Source organism: Leopardus geoffroyi, chromosome X (genome assembly GCF_018350155.1).
Source record: "Leopardus geoffroyi isolate Oge1 chromosome X, O.geoffroyi_Oge1_pat1.0, whole genome shotgun sequence".
Lineage (NCBI taxonomy): Eukaryota > Metazoa > Chordata > Mammalia > Carnivora > Felidae > Leopardus > Leopardus geoffroyi.
In genome coordinates, this window is record NC_059343.1 from 19,653,565 (window position 1) to 19,674,442 (window position 20,878).

Below are 20,878 nucleotides of genomic sequence, written 5' to 3' on the forward strand. Positions count from 1 at the left end.
AAAACCTGGTTTATAATGGTTTAATTTTTCCCAGTTTTGTTTATATCTGACTAAGAGAGTAATTCCATACAATATTTTTGAAGATTTTTTCCCTGAGTATCTTTTTATAATGTATGATGGGTCATTTGGGGACTAATTTACAAGGAGATTGTGTAATCTAGTTTTGTGGGTAGTTTTCACCCTTTTATTATGCTTCACCAATCATAGTACGGTAAGGGGTGGGTGAGGAGAAATAGGTTTGAGGATACGGAACAAAACATGCTTTATTGTTCTCTTCTTAACCATAAAGGAGGACGAGAACAGGACTGAGGGGGCAGGTGCAGGGAGGCATAGAATCCTGTCAGAGCTCAGTAAGGCAGAGGAGTATGATGACACTTCCTCTTTGACCCAAGCCTGCTGGTATACTCTGACAGGTCTGACCCCTAGTCTAAGGAATGGGGGAATGGCAGATTCTACAAAGGTCAGGCAGCAGGAGGCAACATCAGGACACTGAGCTGGTAAAAATGGACTATGAAGAAAAACATTTAGTTTACTGTTGCATTGGAACCAGCATCTCAGAAAGTCACTACCGAGGCCAGGTAGTACTGACCACATGGGTCTACACAGCTCACAATCCAAGCAGATTCACAGTCACTGTCGAGGAAACCCTGCATTTCCCCTAGGCTACTTCAGCAACCAAGAACCAAAATGTAGACAGAACATAAGATAGGGATTCTAGCCTCTTTTCTGCACTGATGGTATAGGAACACTAGCATTTCTCTTCCTCATCAGTACAATAAATTTCAAATCAGCCTACTGATACACACATACACATTGTGTGTGTGTGTGTGTGTGTGTGTGCGTGTGTGCATGCGCATAATCTGGGTGCATAACATATATATCACATTGGGTATATTCTGTGTACTATGATATATTATGCAATCAGTTCATGTGCATATATATGTATTTCATGTGTTTATAACATTATATAGTACATATTGTTTGAATATTTGAATATAAATATACTATATATTTCCCTATATATTACACAGTATATATTCACACATTTTATAAATACATAAAACACGTTTGAACAGGATATGACATATATGCATATATTTATATATTACATATGTCTTCTATATGAAAAGATATTACACAATTACCATAGCATATATAGTGGGCCCCATTTATACACACTGATTTTATATAGTGCATGCGCACACACACACACACACACACACACACACACACAGTATCTAAATACCTTTCTTTCAACAAGAAAGAGCTATTAGCATATTCCTTTCTTGGACTCTTATTTGCAGCTCTCTAATGAAGCAAAAAGCATTTTGCAGATTAAAATCCAATGCTGTGATTAGACCCGCCACACTGTGACGAGACTCCGGTAGAAAGCATGAGATATGTGCATTTGCCCTGATGTGTGCCTCTGTCTTAATTTAAGCAGAGTACATCTTCCTTTACTCTCACTCTTAACTGTGACACAAAACAGGCTGTGATAAACCAAACAATTCAGCACAGAAAGTAAATGTTTATAACTGGCAAAGTGTAAATGTAACCCAATTAATGAACTTCTCCCTGAAAATAGATGTTACTTAACCCAGACATACATACACTTTAGATTTCTTCTCAAAGAAACAAAAATCATGAATTTATGTGGATGTCACTGAAAGAAAAGCATTTTATAAACATGAGCTACTTAGTGAACCTCGTCTAAGAATAAAATATGTTTTAAGCAGATTTTACTCATGCATTCATTATACTCTGGATTTTCTAGAAGAATGCAGTACTTTTATTTCCACATATGAAATTTGGCAATGCCCAGGCATGCTATAAATGGCTTCATTGTCTCCTGATATTAAATGTTTTCACACTGAAACTAAAAGATCATCCATTAGCAAGCCATCCCATTTCACCTCCTCATCTTCTCAGCTATTCCTTGTTTCTGGGAACCCCCATGAGGAAATCCTGCTAGTATGGAGGGATGAAGACGTGAGCCAAGCCCAAAGGCATCAGCCTCTGTGCTGTGCGTGTGCCGGGGAAGGCATGAGAATCTGGGCCTAAAGAAAATCTGCCTTACAGAATTCAGATGTACAAAATAGATCAATTTGCTTGTGATTATTCATTGACAAAAAATTAATAAACAAACCACCCAGACTGCCTCCGATAGCAAAACCATGAAATACATTAAAAATAGGATTCATTGTATGAACAGCTCTCCAGAAGCACATCTACTGGATAGTTAGGTTAACTCTCAACTATTCATTGGTGGATTCCTACGTTAGTGGATTATAAACAACCCCGAAGGCTTTGGTCAGGCCCCAGAAAAGAGTCCGGGTGAAGGTGAGATTTAACCTGTGAGTTCCTGAGACTCCCCGCAAGAGACTGCAGGATTAGCCAGGTGAGGGTTTTCCACCATTAGTGCTATATATATCATTTGTACTGCTTTTTCTCGTCATTGGCCCCAAAGCCTAAAAGTCAAGTGCACATAAAGATATCAAATCACTTGGGAAAGAAGAAAAATTATTAGCCTAAATCCTCTAGTATTTGATTTTACTAGAGGACAGTTCCAAAGCCTACTGCTAATAAAATATAAATTGCACTCCTGGTACAAACTGTATCTGAACACTGGTGAAGAGCTCGGCTGTCCTCATCTCAGGACTTGGCTAAAAGCCCCCGTTGCGTCAAGGCCTTCACTCGTGAATAATGAGAACTTGGGCCTGGATGTATATCTTGACACATACTGATAGGCATGGAACTACACGGATATGCAATATACCAAAACAGAAACAAATACCTTGCGTGTGCTTTTGAAAGAGTGAATACTTTAAAAGCTTCTTTATCTTAACAATTTGACAGAATCAGTATGTGGTGTTTACCCGTGCCCTTTGGCAACTCTTCTGCCTTAAATACCGTGCCTGTAAGAGAGGGAATGCCCTGGGATACTGGTCGGTTCCTGGCGCACTCACCATCATACAGTCTTTACTTCCAGGTCTTGAGCTGTCGACCTGCCGTGGTGATGTCATGCCCGGGCTCCTATTACCACCACAGGGCCTCTGGTCACCAAAGGCCGAGTCTGTTTGGAACTTCATGTTTAGGTGGCTCCCTGTGTGAGTCCTGCCACCCGGGAGTGCTCATGAACAGGCGTGGAACACCGGAGATGGATAATGGCCCCTTGCCAAAATGATGCTTTGGGCCAATGACATAGGCCCCTTGGTCAGATTGAACACAGAGGCTTGTAGACTTCCGACTTCATACGGAAAATGTAAAAACTAGAGTGCAAAGAAGACAGCAATATTTTTGCTTTTGAAGCACCTTTCACAAATAGGGGAAATGACAGCCAAACCTCTGAAAAGCATCTTCAGTCCACATGCACTGTTTGCCTGCCTCTGTAAGATCTGGCCTCAGAGCCCTGCTTGCTAGACCCCAGCCCCAAAGTGAGGAGAGTGTGGATGATGGTGAGGCTAAAGAAGGGAGGCACATGCTGAGAGAGGAGAGTGAAGAGGAACAGAACCCACCAGAATCTTTCTTCCCTGCCTTTCCTTGAATTCCACTGGCCTGTTTCTGAAGTAGCGGCAAAAGATATGGCCAGGGCTGGCTGTGAAGGAAGAACTGAAGGATTCGATCTCTGTGAAAGCCACCCACCTACAATTTCCTCTTCACTGCCTCCCCATCTCCAGCTTCTGTCCTACCCCTCAGACCTAAGGCAAGCTGCTTCAGGAGACCACTGTCCGAGAGGGGTTTGCATTTCTAAGAACACCCTTGAAGGCCCAAACCAAAGGGAATGTGGCTATAATTATGGACAGAGCAGGCATGCTGAGGAGTTAGGGAAGCAGGCAATGTATTCCCCATATCAAGGGCTCCTGGAATAGGACTCCCCTGGAGTCCAGGCCAGAAAACAAGAGACTCCACAGTTCAGCTTTCCTTTAGGGTAACAGACTGACCTCTTCAACAGAACTACCCAGCTGTGAATTGGGTCTAGTGCCAGCTGCGCGCTCCACGCTGTCACTCCCTGGGAAGCGCCTAGAGCCATGTGGGCACCCATCCTTCTCTTGACTGACTGCGCTTCAGGAAGGGGGCCCAGTTATGGTGTCAGCACTTGTCCCTGAAACCCAGAGAGCTCTTCGAAGACACTGTACAACTCCAATTTGGAATTTGGGAAAACATGCATTCGCCAGAGGGGTGTGGCTTGAGAAACGAGAATCTGCCTTATCAGGAATGACGGTGGGGGGCTTTGGAAGCAAGACCAACAAGGACTAGCAACAAATTCTGAGTGACCAGGTAGAAAAGATTCTTTGTCAGGGCCTCTTCTTCTTGCCTCTGTGAGTGTCTGCATGCACACCCCTGTCACAAGAGGAATGAAGGAAAGACATAGTTTCCAAAAGCCCCTAAGAATCAAATTAAAATTCTCTCTGGAGCTGCCCCCAAAACCAAGAACCTATGCAAAGAGAGTCAGGACTCAATAAAAAGGATCAAACCATAGAAGGACAAGGCATTTAAAATCCAACAACAGAACTCAGGAGACAAGCTAACAGCCTCTCTCTGCCTTTCCTTGAGTTTATTTTCATTCTGGACCCTGGAGCCTCACTCTCTTCATCTAATAGCTCAGTTCATTCCAATTCCTTTCCTCAGTTAGCCTCTAAGATTACTCAACAGCATGGTAAGAAATGGAATCTTATGGTGTTTTCCAACAAGAGTTAGGGTCAGATAATGTCCAAAAACATCACATCAACCTAAAAAAAAAAACAACAACAAAGGACTGCAGAACAGATTTCACTTAAATTCTACTATATGACTAATTCTAATCTTGCTCTATGCTTCCTTATATTCTTCCCATATTTAATGACTCAGGACTAAAGCCCTGTTTTAAAACATTTTTCTTGTTTCTAGCAAGTAAATACTACAAAAAAATTGTCATTTGCCATTTTCAGTGAAACTCCAAAGTGTGTCTTACCCATGAAAACTTAGTCTACATGGCCCCGGGTGAAATGGTCAGCACTGTTTCCCCAGGCCACAGATGCCTCGGAGGTATGAATCCTTTTTACTCTCATTGTCCTAGAATGGCTTACTTTTAATTGAAGGTCGGTCAGTCCTCTCTGAGAACAGTGTGGAAACAAGACTTAATAAATAGTTTTCCCTCCTGAGACTGACTAGACGTTAGCTTTCTGAAACATAATTAGTGGGACGCCAGTCAAAGAGTGCATGTTTTACCACACGTCTGGGGAGTTTCGGTGCCTCCAATTTAATAGGGGCCACGGTGCTAGTTATCAAATTGACAGTCTCGACCTGACCTCTAAAAGGGGCTGTAGAACGATGCCTAGTAAATTAAGATAAATGCCAAATCCTTCGGAGGAAACAGGCCTACGTCACGACTATGAAATGGGTATTCGGGTTTGAGACCAAGCAAGACTTCACAGTAAGGATATAAACACGGGCCTGAGCACGAGAGAAGATGTTCACCCAGTTATTGTGCACACAAGATAACAGTGACTCTCTTCACTCAGCATTACACTTGGCCAGAGATTTTAAATTCCTTTTTAAAAACAAGACTATTGCACCACCGAGTAAAGATTTTATTATCCTCAATAATGGGATTGAATATGCCAAGGCAAAGAAGCAGAAAATTAGATCTGCTGTTCCCAGTGCCGAGATAGGGGTTACTGAAAGCCACAGCAGGTCACTTTTGCTGGGCTTTCTGATGTTGTAGTGGCCTAGAAACCCAGGGAGAGCCATCAGCGCAAGTGTCCGCCTCCAGACGGGAGAGGTGGGAGAAGTCAAGCTAGATCAAGCCTCAAGCAGTAGAATGGAGTCAAAACATGAGCACTTACCGTGCCTCTGCTACTCCAGTGTTACTGGAATACTAACCAACGAGGCAGAGGCACTAAGTAGTTAGGGAAAGAGGTGATGGATCAGCCTCTCTCCCTCAGAGGCCACTGCCACATAGTGCAGAGAAGCCAGCACAGTTACCCCCTACTTGATATGTCATCTATGAACAAGTAAAATTGGTCAAACAGGTCCCCAAAGACAAAATGCAAGCCCTACACCTACAAGCTGAATTTTAATTTTGATCAATTGCAGGGAGAGTTCATGTGAATCGTGTTCCATCTTCCGTCTTTCCTACTCACTCCAACTCGTTCCTACTTATTGTGCTTCCCTGTGTGTCTCAGATTTATTGCTTCCTGAACTGATGCTTGGGGGGAAAAGGGAGGCTATGGTTTAGGTTCCCGTCAAAGCTCAAATTAAACACAGTGCCTCTTTCTCCCTAAAGCCCTCCACCTGGCCAAACTCAAATGAGGTGATGAGACATTCAGAAACCTCTGCCCACTCGCTGCCTTCCTCCGTGCTAACCTCCAGCCAGACTCGTGGGGATGACAAGCCAAGTGATGAGTGGCCAAGAGCCCTCTCTGGAGTGTTGCACCAACCAAGGGGAAACAAAAACTCTGCAAGCTGCACCAACAACCCTAAACTAGCACTGTATATAGTCCCCAAGAGACAGGTGCAAGTCTACTCGGCTTTCTGTGGGCAAAAGTCCACCCCGCATTCTTCAGGCAGAAGGGAGCTTGAATGTCTTGGCTCCTGTCTCTCCCCTTTCACTAGCCATTCACATTTAAGGTTCACCAAAACACAGGTCTCGCTTCCACAGGAGAAATTAGTGGCATTTACCTGTCACCACCAGGGCTGGTTAGATTTCCCGTGACCCCATAACCAAGTTGGTTCCCCTCTTGAAAGATGGTGGCAGTCTCTGCAACTTTTGATTTGGTCTTTTTATGTCCCCTCAGGTCATGGATTATATGGGACTTTTGAAATGTTATCCTCCTGGAGGAAAACTAGAGAAGACCAACATGTTAAAGAGAGAACTGCAGCAGTCTATGCAGACTCCATGCTCTCCTTTTCTCTCACCACTGCCATGTACCTGGTCACCTTTGGCATAGGGGCCAGCCCTTTCACGAACATTGAGGCAGCCAGGATTTTCTGCTGCAATTCCTGTATTGCAATCTTCTTCAACTACCTCTATGTACTCTCGTTTTATGGTTCCAGCCTGGTATTCACTGGCTACATAGAAAACAATTACCAGCATAGTATCTTCTGTAGAAAAGTCCCAAAGCCCGAGGCATTGCAGGAGAAGCCGGCATGGTACAGGTTTCTCCTGACAGCCAGATTCAGCGAGGACACAACTGACGGCGAGGAAGCGAACACTTACGAGAGTCACCTATTGGTATGTTTCCTCAAACGCTATTACTGTGACTGGATAACCAACACCTATGTCAAGCCTTTTGTAGTTCTCTTTTACCTTATTTATATTTCCTTTGCCTTAATGGGCTATCTGCAGGTCAGTGAAGGGTCAGACCTTAGTAACATCGTAGCAACCGCGACGCAAACCATTGAGTACACTACTGCCCAGCAAAAGTACTTTAGTAACTACAGTCCGGTGATTGGGTTTTACATATATGAGTCCATAGAGTACTGGAACACTAGCGTCCAAGAAGATGTGCTAGAATACACCAAGGGGTTTGTGCGGATATCCTGGTTTGAGAGCTATTTAAATTACCTTCGGAAACTCAATGTGTCCACTGGCTTGCCTAAGAAAAATTTCACAGACATGTTGAGAAATTCCTTCCTGAAAGCTCCCCAATTTTCACATTTTCAAGAGGACATCATCTTCTCTAAAAAGTACAATGATGAGGTTGATGTAGTAGCCTCCAGAATGTTTTTGGTGGCCAAGACCATGGAAACTAACAGAGAAGAACTCTACGATCTCCTGGAGACCCTCAGGAGACTTTCTGTCACCTCCAAGGTGAAGTTCATTGTCTTCAACCCGTCCTTCGTGTATATGGATCGATATGCCTCCTCTCTGGGAGCCCCCCTGCACAACTCCTGCATCAGTGCTTTGTTCCTGCTCTTCTTCTCGGCATTCCTGGTGGCAGATTCTCTGATTAACGTCTGGCTCACTCTCACGGTTGTGTCCGTGGAGTTTGGAGTTATAGGTTTCATGACATTATGGAAAGTAGAACTGGACTGCATTTCTGTGCTATGCTTAATTTATGGAATTAACTACACAATTGACAACTGTGCTCCACTGTTATCCACATTCGTTCTGGGCAAGGATTTCACAAGAACTAAATGGGTAAAAAACGCCCTGGAAGTGCATGGGGTAGCTATTTTACAGAGTTACCTCTGCTATCTTGTTGGTCTGATTCCTCTCGCAGCTGTGCCTTCAAATCTGACCTGTACACTGTTCAGGTGCTTGTTTTTAATAGCATTTGTCACCTTCTTTCACTGCTTTGCCATTTTACCTGTGATACTGACTTTCCTGCCACCCTCGAAGAAAAAAAGGAAAGAGAAGAAAAACCCTGAAAACCGGGAGGAAATTGAATGTGTGGAAATGGTGGATATTGACAGTACCCGAGTGGTTGACCAAATTACAACAGTGTGATAGAGTCTCTGCTTGTTATATTTTCACCCTAGGTCTTATCGAGAGCAAAGAGATTATGTTACTGAAACAAATTCAAAGTTGTTCTTTCTTTTTTAAGTATAAGAAACAGACATTGCCAAAGTAAAGGACAAGGGGGGAAATGGGCATTGCACATTTTCAGTCTTTAAAACAAAAGGACTGTTACCAGAAAGAATGTACACACACACACACACACACACACACACACACACACACATGGAGACAGTCTTAAACTAAAATCAAATAGAAGAAAGCTTATTAGCAAGCAGAATCCTATTTTATTCACACTGCAGATGTTGCTGGTATTGTGACAAAAACCTACTGATTGAAAGGTCAGCTGCCAAGGCAGAAATAGCTTTAAGCATTGTTCACACAATAAAGCTTCCAGAACTTCTGCAGAGCAGTAGCTCCAGGCAGGGTCTGTGGTTTGAGGTCTTAGCTGTCTCATCTAGCTCCGCAGCACCACAAGGAGATGCTTTCAAAAGTTCTGGCCAGCAGAAACAAGCCAGAACCTTGGAAGTGACACACAGTAGAGTGGCCATCACCCATGGAGTGAAATTGAGTGATGTCTAAATTCACCCAGGTGAGGCAGTTTTGTTTTGTAGAATGAATTGATCATATCCCCCCATCAGTATACTTTCAACGTTTGTATGATTTGGTTAGTACACCTTTAAACCAATGACAGCTCCAGCATCACGGAGTTGGGGCGATTCTATTTTGGAATATCTTGTTGCTTGTCACCAAATGGATCTGCTTTATTAGTTACAGCTCTTGGCAGGAGGCTCTGAGTACCCAAAACGACAGAGCCAAACCCAAATACCTGGCATGATGGAGAGCAGGAGTCTACTTGAACCCAGAGACGGCGTCTCCATTTTAACAAAACAATATGGCCAGCTGGTACAGCTGTTTGCAGTTTGACCCTACATGCAGTTTTTGCGTGGATGCCCAGAAACAACATCTGCCTACGCACAGCTGAGGAAGGAGAAATGAACACTGACATGGTTGTTTGCCGTAGCTTTCAACTAGTAGAGCCGGTCTGCCTTCACGATGAGACACGGCTGCTCAAAGACACAGAGGAGAAAAGAAAGTTCTTTGGTGAGTGTAACCCCGAAACGAAGAAAATTTTCAGAAGTGCAGGCAGGGAGATGAAGGACTGAAGGGGAGACAGATGGAAATGACCGGAAGATGTAATCACCGATACTAGCGTATCACTGGTGACAGTCAAACGTTCCTGCTAAGCCGGCTGCACTTTCATCTCCCTGGTTCCCTCCCCCTGCCCCCGCACACACATACCTTTGCTGGTGCCCCTCTAATGCATTGCACGGCCCTTCTGTACATTAATGAGCCTAGTTTATACTGTTTATACTGTTGATTGCCATATCCACAGGCTCTAAAAAGAAACAGCTTGATTGGAAGAGGCTGTGTATGCTGTCCCAGACCCCTGCATTTCTTTATGTCTATAAAAATGAAGCTAACTCCTGGTCACATTTGAGGCAAACGTCTACAGTATTTTTCCCTTTTAGAGACGTAGCTTATTTAGACATCTATAGTGGTAAGCATTTCCCAAAAGCACCTTTGCTCTCTGGACCTTAGCGGATGTACCATGCAACTTCCCCATCCTCCACAGAGGAGGAAACCAAGACCTAGGAGGAAAAAGCGACTCAGCCAGGGTCACACCACTAGAGGGTTTCCATCATTTTAGCATGCCTAAGACAGGGCAGGCCACTTTTAGATTTTCCCTTAAGAGGGCTATTACTCCCTTCAAGGTACATTTCCAAGGAAAGAACATAGGACTTTACTGGCCACAAGGCAGACTTTTTTTTTTTTTTTTTTTTTTTGTAATGTCTGGGTAATGTTTGGGATTTAGCTTTGCCATTGTCTTTCCAAACAGCAAAAATGCCCAAATGATTCAGATGTAACTGCACCAAGTGCAAACCTGTGCTTTCTATTTCATGTACTGTTGTTCACAGAGTTCAAAATACACGTGCAGGGGGTCGTAGCTAGTGCGTTACGCACTTGTGCAGTCTCTCCTGCAGACACACTAAGTGATCATACCAACGTGTTATGCACTCAACTAGAAGATAATGAGCTTTAATCTGAGGACAAGCATAAGTCCTCGAAAAAGGGCAAGTTCGCATAATAGATCTGCGATCAATTCTCTCTCCAAGGGGCCTGCAACTAGGCTATTATTTATAAAACACAGATGAAGAGGGGATTGGTTTTATTCTTGAATCATATGTTGCTAAATCATTTTCTGAACAGTGTGTTCTAAATCAGCCATTGATTTAGTGTCGGCCACGTGGAGTACCTCGGGTTAAAGCTACTCCACAAAACTGATAAAACACACACGCCAATTAAACAGATTTTGTTGAGAATTTCATCATTCAATTTGGTCAACCAGAATGACTTGCTGTGGAACTTTGTTTTATGACAGATGGTAGTTTTCCAACTTGATTGAGTCTCTGTATACCTTGGAATATTGTATTTTTAAATGAAGGGCATTTTCAACCTTGTCAACTTCCCTTTTCAGCACTTGAAATCAAGGCTTATGGAATTCTGACTGTGGAATGATTTTTTTTTTTACTAGGGGACTCTGCATGTCAAGATTTATTATTGATTGTTACATCATAGTTTATTTGTTAATGATTATTGCTCTGACAGCATTGGTTTAGCCCCACCATGGAGAAGCCACTTTAGAAGCAACTCAGAATCACATCCCCATAAAATTTAAGTCTTTACTTGGTGAAGTTTTACTTTTGCAATTGCTATAAAGAGGGAGGGAAGAATCCTGGAAAACACTTGCACAAGTTTTATTTTTCAATTAATTCCAACCAAGACGTTAATTTTCACTTTACCAAAGAAACTTTTTTGGTTGGTTTTCAGTTGGTGTTTGTTTACCAAAGAAAAATATTCCATTCATCAAAAATATGTCTCCTGGTCAACTAAAAAACTGTGATACTTGGGCGTTCTTGGCCAGCTGTAAGGAATAAAAGAAAAGTCAGGGTCAGGGTGGCAATTCTTTCATTGAAGAGAACTCAGCAGAAAATGTAAATTCATAAGACACTCGGGGTTTGCAAGCCAGAAAATGATACTTGAAATAGGGCACTGTTGTTGAGCCCTACACCAACGGTCCAACACGAAGCATGCGGGCTCCTCAGGCTAAAAGGAGTACATTTTTTTCCACAGGAAAAAAAAAATAAGACAAACCCTCATGAAGCTCCCTCTTCATCGTTGCAGTGCATAAGTTTTGTCTGGGTTTGGTTTGAGGTTCTGGGGTTTTGTTCTGCTTTGGTTTGGTTTGCAGTGTTTGTTTGCATTTGCTTGTTTTGCTCCCATCTTTCCTACCATTTTTACCTCCTCAGTTTTCACTCAGAAGGGAGATAATCAGATGCCATCCTCCATTGCAATGGTTATTTAGGCAACATACTGCTGTAAATGAGGCCCATGATAACCCAATTGTTTTAAACTTATTTAATCATCACTCAATTGTTCTAAGTGGCATTCCAGGACCATGGCACCACGGCCCCCCAGTCCCAGCAGTGGTTGGCTGTGTCTGTCTCACGAACAGGTGGGCTGGGCAGCCACCTGGGTAGGGTTGGCCGTGGGGTGGGGGGCGGGGGGGGGGCAGAGGCAGAGACTCTTGGACACAAATGGTACCCTCCTCATGATGGCTTTATTCCTTTGGATTCTATTAAAGTAGCCCTGCAGCTTGTAGTAGTGTCCGACCTCTGTGAATCTCTGTTTTCTCATCTGTAAAATGGGGATAATAACAGTAAGTATCTTTAAATTCAGCGAATACTTACTGAGGGCCTACTATCACCCAGATACTGTTCTACAGACTGGGGACAGAGCAGTGAGCCAATGAGATGAAATATACCTGCCCTTGGAGAGTATACATCTGCATGATGCTGTGGATATACTGGGAGGATCAAGGGAGATGATGTTCATTCAGAAAGCACTCATGGCAAGGGCTGGTGTAGAGAAGAAATTCAAGACATTGTAACTCCTCTGTCCCACACAGTAGCACTAGGGCCCAGGACGTAAAGCTACGGAGAAGTATGTTTTTCAGATTTAGGCACAGAATTAGGGCTATATAAAGATGCAATGAGTTCTCCTGGTCATTTCAGGGCACTCAAAATGCAGCCAGATCACCATTCGGCAGGGCAAACTGTCAAGAGGGCACAAGCTCCGGATGTGGGGGTTGGATTGCAATCCTTGAAAAAAAATGGGATATAGGCACTTGGGGATCAGAGTTGGGAGGCAAGGGCACTTGCTATTTAATTACTGTGCCTGACTTGATTGAAGGTATTTGAACATTCCTGCTGGGTAATTTGCTTTTAAGTCCGGGCTACACAAAAAGCACCAGGTATTTGAAGACAAAGTACCCACTTTTTAAAAGCACGGTAAAGCGGCAACATGGAGGAAAACATTAAATTAGTACCACCAGGTTCTCTGGCGAAGAACTGAGGATGGCTGCAGCCAGCACATGGCAGCGTTCCTCCCCGTGGTGGCTACAACTGTTTCTGTTTCAGGCCAGTCCAGGAGAAAGCAAAGAGGAGAGTGAATGAGCTAGAAGCCGTTCACCTGAACAGGCGGTGTCAGGAGGTCTTCCCCAGCCCTGCCTCTCACCTGCCCCCCTTCTGCCCACGACATCTGTGTGAAGTCCTCTTTGAGATCTACGAGGGTACCGTGCAAGGAAGAGGAAGTGAGGCGACCAGAGTGCTACGGCCTCTGTGCAGATTTCCAAGTTAGAGTACAACTAGTGCCATAAGGGTCCAGAGGAGCCTACCTCGTAGGGAAAGAAGGCTTCTCATTTCAAAGTACAAAGAAAGCAATATATACCAAGGAGGCAACCCACAGAGGATCCCTGGTGGAAGAAATGCTGTTCGTGTGGAATGTGCCAGCCTCTTCTCCCTCCAGAATGTTGGCACCAGATGAATCTTTGGATAGAATTAAGCTTACTCCCTCATTTTTCACGTGAGAAAACTGAAACCTGGAGAAGTGAAATTACATGCACAGAGCTACTTAAAAGCAGATACAGGACTATAATTCAAGTCTCCTAGCTCCTAGCCTCAGTCCTTTCTCCATTCTACCACTTTACTGCCAAATTCTATGTATCTAAATTATGGGGTCTTAACGTAGGGGCCGCGGATGAGTTGGTGGGAGGGCGGGGCTCTGAACTCCCGAAAATTAAATCATATGCAAAAATGTGTGTATATGTTCAATATGTGCATTTTCCTAAAAAGAGAGTTCATACTTGTCATCAGATTCCAAAAGAGGTCTGTGACCCAAAAAGGGTGAAGAACCACTGTCCTAAATTAATAAAGACCTCACCGGGAGTGTGATTCTGGTGTCCTCATTTTGGCTAATGGGCAATCAAGAGTTTCTCCACCATCTTTTCTTCAAGGAGCCCAAAGTGCTTCCAAACGTTGGTCTCTTCATGCCCAGCCAAGTGCCTACTTCCACTCATTTATTCCTCAATCAGCAATCTGTTTATTTATTCTGCATATTCATGTTCCAGCACCAGCTACACATAGTCTCCAGGGCAGAACAGGGGAAGGGACCCCTGCACTGTGCTCTTCTTAGCAGAAAGAATACCAGGTTGCTACCACATTCTCACTGTCACAACAAAGTATATGCAGCCTCAAAATTACAGTAAGCACACCCCGCACACACATGCACAGAGGGGGCAGTCAGCAAAGCCAACATCGAAAAGTGGGCCCTGTTCAAGAACCTGTGTCCAAGTTCTGCAGGGACACCCTGTGCGGCAGCAGTACGCCCCGGGCTTAGAAGGGGTGCTCCCAGGTGAGCCCTCTTCTGAGACGTCTACGCGAGGCCTGCGTGCACACGGTTGCGACAGCCGACTCGCCAACAAACAGGGAGAGGATGTGTCTCATTCATCTTGATAATATTTGTAGTAGGCAAATAGGAAATCGTGGCTATGGACATATGGTTACATTTATGGACAGGTGTGTCTTGGACACAGAGATGCAAACAGAAGCCCAGTTTTCTTGACTCGTAGCCATAAGCTAGATATAGTGTGCACACTGATGGAGGAAGTTGGAAAAGAAATGACTCTATTTGTACCTGGTGGTTCTGCTTCTTCTGGTGTAACTTTAGGCAAAATGGAATGTACCCGGGTTGTCCTAATAGCGATACTGGGGGAATCACTGCTTGGTCTTCCCTGAAGCACAAAGAAGACAGTGGCAGCCCAACACTGCCCTTTACACGACACTCTGCCCAGCCACAACAGGGAGGCCTTCTATTGAGAGGGAGGAATATTAGTTCCACTTAGTAGCATCTGATGTGAAGTTACAAGACTTGGTTCATTGAGATATATGAAGTGCTTTGTTTACTTTCTACAAAATGGCAAAGACTCTACTCATTCCAGGCTCGTCACTGGGAAAACCCATGTAAGTCTCCTTGGAAAAACAATGTACTTAATTTCCAGGGAGAACCTTCAATGTGTTTAACTCAGACTTTCAGATCTTCATTTTTTAAATTAACACCCTGCCAAAATTGACTATGCCCCCTATCCAAAAACACCAAGTCAAATTCCATGATACCTCCCAGGACCAAGGATGACTGGCCAAAAACTGGTAATGATCCATTGGCTCTGCTTCTCTCTCTCTCTCTCTCTCTCTCTCTCTCTCTCTCTCTCACACACACACACCCCGCGTACACATAATGTACATATATTCAACACGCCCGTGTGTAACAGTGTAACACATGTACAACACATAAACACACATACATCCCCATATACACATAACATACGAACACGCACATATACACATTGCCATTTACAACATAGCTGACACATCTAAAGCACATTAAAAAACTTTAGCAGGCCCAGCCCTGTGGTTCTGTGGGGTTTAGCAGGCCATGGTCTTCAGCTATCTGCAGGGAACCACAAAACATATGATCTTCCCATTCTAAATGTTTTCTTTGTATGAGCATGTTTGAGGCCAGACCAACAGTACACTTAAAAAAAAACAAAGAAAACCAGGGATGTAAATGTTTCTTGAAATTTGTAAATTGCTAACAGTTCTACAACAGGAAACCGCATTTGATGCAATTCTCTAAGTTGTAGATGAGAACAGCAGAGACCCCAAACCACCGAGACCTCTCCCAATGTACAGAATTGTGTATATTATCTAAAATTTTGCTTTGTGACCAAGACAAATGGAAAAGGAGTGGGGAGGAAGGAGGAAGGACATACCAGGTGGTCTCCAAGTTGCCAATTTCCAGTCCTCCATGTTGCCAATTCCCAGTCTTAAGAAGGAGTGGACATTTTCCATTTATCCCTAACATTAGTTTGATAGAAAAACCAGTACCTTTCATTCACCTCAAGGAAAGAAAGTGCCATCCAAGGAAGCCTGATAACAGGAAACATCAGTTTGGGAGAAAAGTCACACAAGTAACAGAAAGAACTATCCAAGACCAGAAACTTATAGCTAACACACACACACACACACACACACACACACACACACACACACACACTCACACCATTTGAGGAGTGGACATTAGGACATTAAGAAGAGTGGGGAGAGAAACTTAGCAGAGTTCCTAACATTTAGACGAGTATAGAAGGAAAAAAGTAATTATTGGGAAGATGAAACAACTCAAATTTGAGCAGAAGGGCTAAAAATATGAGCTGCAAATATGGGAGTCATTCAGGAATCTCTAGAAGATAAAAATACGGAGCCTGAATTTGTACTTTTTTTAAATAAAGTCAAAGGAGTGAACATTTTCTTTTGAATTCAGCCCAGAATTCCTCTTTAGTAATTTGGTAAGAACACATTCGGGTTCTATTTCTATTGTCTATGATCCCATGTTCAACCACCCACTCTTGGTTGTGTGTTCAACATTCTGACTTAGAACCTGTAAGCAGAATTATTGAATGTCAGGCCCAAACAAGGAAAGTTTCAGCTTGGGTTTAATAACTCCCTGGTCAATCTCTCTCATTCCTCTGGATGTGCAAATGTTTCAAAGCTGTAAAAAGTGTGTCTAGATAGGCAACGAACATAATTTTTTTAACATCAAAGATATCCCCTGCCAATAATAACAATGACATACTCATACCAGTTAAAAGTGCCTGTAGCAGTCCAATTTTGGTGAGGGACAAAAGGGAAAAGAGTCCATACCAAATATTTAATGATGTTAGAAAAGATTCTCACCTTAGACATAAAATGGTTTAAAGAGAAAAATGTGGTCCCTCTCTTGTTGCCATCACTAATGAAAGAAGTTTCTAAAATCGTATATTATTTTGTATAGTTTTGAGCTAAACCACAATGGATTTTTAAGTTATATCCATGGCAATTAGTCATAAGATCACATCTAGTCAATCAGAATAATCACTAATGCAGCATTGGGTAATCTTTTCCTCCAAAAGCAACCCCAGCATTCTGTTGTGTTTCTTCACACTTGGCAAGTAAATGACTCTGGGAGTAATAAACTGTTTTTAAACTATGAAAGAATACCCAAATCCTAGAGTACATAATTAGTTCAGTTTGGTCACTTTTGAGACAGGTGCAAGGATTAGACCCTGTTGGGAAAAATAGCACAGTTGCATCCCAATCTTGACAACGTGTGGGTCATTACACCTATGATCTGTGACAGGCAGCACCTGCTTGGGTGGGATCAGTTGAAAACTTGCCTGGAAAAATTTTCCACAAAGAGTTAAAACATGTGTCTATCAAGCAGCATTAATAAACTATACTTTTTACTTAGAGTCCTGACATTTTAAATTTTTTTTTTCAACGTTTATTTATTTTTGGGACAGAGAGAGACAGAGCATGAACAGGGGAGGGGCAGAGAGAGAGGGAGACACAGAATCGGAAACAGGCTCCAGGCTCTGAGCCATCAGCCCAGAGCCCGACGCGGGGCTCGAACTCACGGACCGCGAGATCGTGACCTGGCTGAAGTTGGACGCTTAACCGACTGCGCCACCCAGGCGCCCCGAGTCCTGACATTTTAAAGATGCTTAAGGAGGGGCGCCTGGGTGGCTCAGTCGGTTAAGCGTCTGACTTCAGCTCGGGTCACGATCTCACGGTCCGTGAGTTCGAGCCCCGCGTCAGGCTCTGGGCTGATGGCTCAGAGCCTGGAGCCTGCTTCCGATTCTGTGTCTCCCTCTCTCTCTGCCCCTCCCCCATTCATTCTCTGTCTCTCTCTGTCCCCAAAATAAATAAACATTAAAAAAAATTAAAAAAAAAAAAAGATGCTTAAGGAAAGTCAATGTAACGAGTGACCAGCTCCTTCAGGAAAAATGATGTCCTATATCTTGAAGCACTTGAGTTTCTCTGACACCTAAAATATGTATTTACCTCATCCCACGGCTACAAAAAAAAAAAAAAACAAAAACAAAAAAAAAAAAACCCAAAAAACCAAAATCAGCAGGCAAAACCATTCCACTGATGATTGGGCCTCCCCCAGCTCCCCGCCATGTGACCAGCCTTCAGCAGAGGGCAATGTTTCAGGCCTGCGCCAGGAAACGATAGACTGCAGAAGTCCCTGAGGAGCTCAGCATATTAAACCTGGGAAACGGCTCATGACAAATACATTGAGTTGTTAGTTGACTATCCTTTCATATTTCAATCCCACCTTCCAATGAAGCATCCTGTTTCTAGTCCTGATATCAAATTTCAAGTGTAAAGAAGATTTTGCATTTATCGCTTTCACTTTTTCATACATGTGTCTAATTCTCTGATAGGCACACACCAAAGAGTGAAATGGCAATGAGCCAGAGGAATGTCTTCACTTTTACTTTTTTCCCTTTTCTTTCATTTTCACATCCAGATCACTTCAGGGCTCTTTAATAGCAAGTAGTACGTGTCCTGTTTTGTTGTGTTGTTTTTTTCCCAACTGAGCAGTCAAAAAGTTTATATGACTTACTGTCTTAAAGTTTGGGTTATTTGTTTAGCCAGGAGGTGTCTTTACAGAACTTCGCATGTATATAGTACCTTCATTGGCTTAAGGGTCGCAATGTTACACCTCGGTCTCTGGAGAAAGAAAAACCCATTTCCTGGCCTTAGTTGAATACAGGATCACAAACAGGGCACAAAAATCATAGCAGGAAGCATCCAATATACCTACATGCCAGAGCTTAAAAGAAGCCAGTAGACGCCTAAGAAAATAAGTTTAGCCTTGCTCATCTGTAGCATTCTGATCTTCTACAGGTATTCAGGGTTGAGGAGAGAGGAAATACTGGATGTAATAGTTACAGGTCAACACCTGTCCAGAGAAAGAAGAGAAAAGCCTGAGACAGGAATAACAAAGCAGCATATACGAACAGGGTGTTAAATCAATTGTGGAGGAGTAGTGGGTCAGTTTTCATTTTTAGTTTATTTCACAGGGCTAACTGAACGGATGCATGATTATCACTGTGGCAAACAAAGTTTAAATCCAAAATTACATGTCACAGGTACCAAATTATACTATTGATCTCCTAATGTAAAGGACTGGAATGATGTCAGATTTTGTCTCAATAGTTCTGAGCTGGGAATAGCAAAGAAGTTGCACTCGTACTCCTGTCTGTTAAAATCCTTATTTAGCCCATTTCCATGGAAACTGAAATCAGCTCACTCGCTCTCTCTCTCTCTCTCACGTTCACACACACACATACACACACAGAGGACAAAAAGTGTACAGAGTTTGGTGTGTGCACATGTATGCGTGCACGTGTGCACGTGTCTGTGTGTGCGTGTGTAACCATCCACAGGATAATTTCTGTGGGGATACTCTCTCATCAGTGGTAACTCTCCCACAAATGGAAGAAAGGCCAGGCTGACTTCCTTTTTCAGAAGCCAATTGGTAATGTGGATAAAAATCCCCGGTCAGAAAAATAAGCACATCACACCAGGCCTTTGTTACCAATTCCTTGGAGAATTCCATTTCAGAAGTGCATGTTCATTTAATCTAGTTAACTAACTTGAAATATTTTATGGTGGAAAGTCATCCACAAGAACTAAATTTAATCCCTTGGACTTGTGCCCACTTTGCTTTACACTCAAGCATCGACATTTCCCTAAATAGCCCAGAAAAGTAAGGGCCAAGGGAAAAGAGAAATGAATGAGTTCATTTGAATATTTCAATATATACTTGGTTAAGTTTCCATCCTAATGGCAAAATAATATGTGCACATTCCCGATTTATGGAGACATTTAGTCAATTATTGCATCGTTGTCCACATCTCCCTTGAAGTTAGACCAACATTCAAATTGCTGTCTATAAAAGGGCACTGCTAAAACCCAGAGTAGGTTTGGAAAAAGAATGAGTACTGCCCCCCTCCTTATTTCTTGAATGATGTCATCGGGCAACCAGGATTATCTTCTATACATGGACAATTTGTGATGGGGGAAATATTTTACTTGCTATTTTTGTTCTTTTTTTCTGTAAGAAAAGAGAAAATGGGATATCTTTTAAAAGAATTTCATCTTAAAATGGATTGTAGATGATGATTTTGAACCTTAATTTAGACTCTCTTACCATTCCCTTCAGCAATCTTGGGGAGTTTTACAACCCATGAAAGATCTGGCTTTTGCCAGAATCCAAAACAGAATGAAGAGCTGTACAGTTCCGCTGGCAAAGATCAACAGGGCAACAGGACAAAACTCATGTTTGCTCTCAAACATGAGATTTTTGTTTTAAACCTCACTGCAGCGTGTTCTCATCCGTGCTTCACGCTTGGACGGGTAGGCTTACACAGGAATGAGGGTGCATACAGTCTGTATTCGAAACCTGGGGGTGGGCAATGACGTTCTCAAATGGAAAAGTCATTTCTTAGCATCAAAAAAATAATCAGGAATGAAGAGCAAGGGGTGGAAAACCCAAAAGCTCTTAGGACCAGGGCAGGGCGCGAGAGGCCAGGTTCTCCTCCTCAGGTGTAAATGCTCACCTTCCCAAGGGTGTCACGCTGACAAGGCGTTTCATCATCGACATGAAAATCTGCATTTCTGCAGAGAGCATCACTTATTCATGAGAATATAAACAACAGAAAATCCCTCGAGTCACTGACTTAAGTCACCCAATTGAAAACATCCGTTGAGGAGAGGGAGCCCTTAAAATGTGTAATAAATACTCATCACAACAGCTTGAACAGGAATCCAGATATTGAATCTGTAAGAATGGCGAGTCCCATGAACTGGAGGCCGTCAAACTAAAGATCCCATCCTGCCTGTATTTATATGAATTCACAAATGTAATGCTATTAGCAAAAGGCCCACTTAAGTTTTCACTTCAGTTGACCTTGTATGGTAGAAAATGATGTGAAAAACACCCCCAAACCCTGGAAGTAGTACTGAATGTTGTCAGGCCGCAGCAATTGAACTTCCATGGTTAAAAAGTAAATTTTAGAATCAGTGCTACTGAATAATCTCTATAAGTATATATACTGAGTCCAACGCTGAAACTTGAAATAACTATAGT

At 42.9% G+C, this 20,878-nt stretch overlaps 1 protein-coding gene across 1 annotated transcript in view; it reads left to right on the plus strand.

Annotated features, from left to right (window-relative positions):
• The window catches only part of PTCHD1 (patched domain containing 1), a 55,979-nt gene extending 42,185 nt beyond the window's left edge, over positions 1–13,794 (plus strand). Inside the window, exon 4 of the mRNA XM_045473254.1 lies at positions 6,777–13,794. Coding sequence (XP_045329210.1) covers positions 6,777–8,431 — 1,655 coding nt within the window. The 3' untranslated portion in view covers positions 8,432–13,794. The remainder of the gene's footprint in view (positions 1–6,776) is intronic.
• Positions 13,795–20,878: the final 7,084 nt, after the last annotated feature.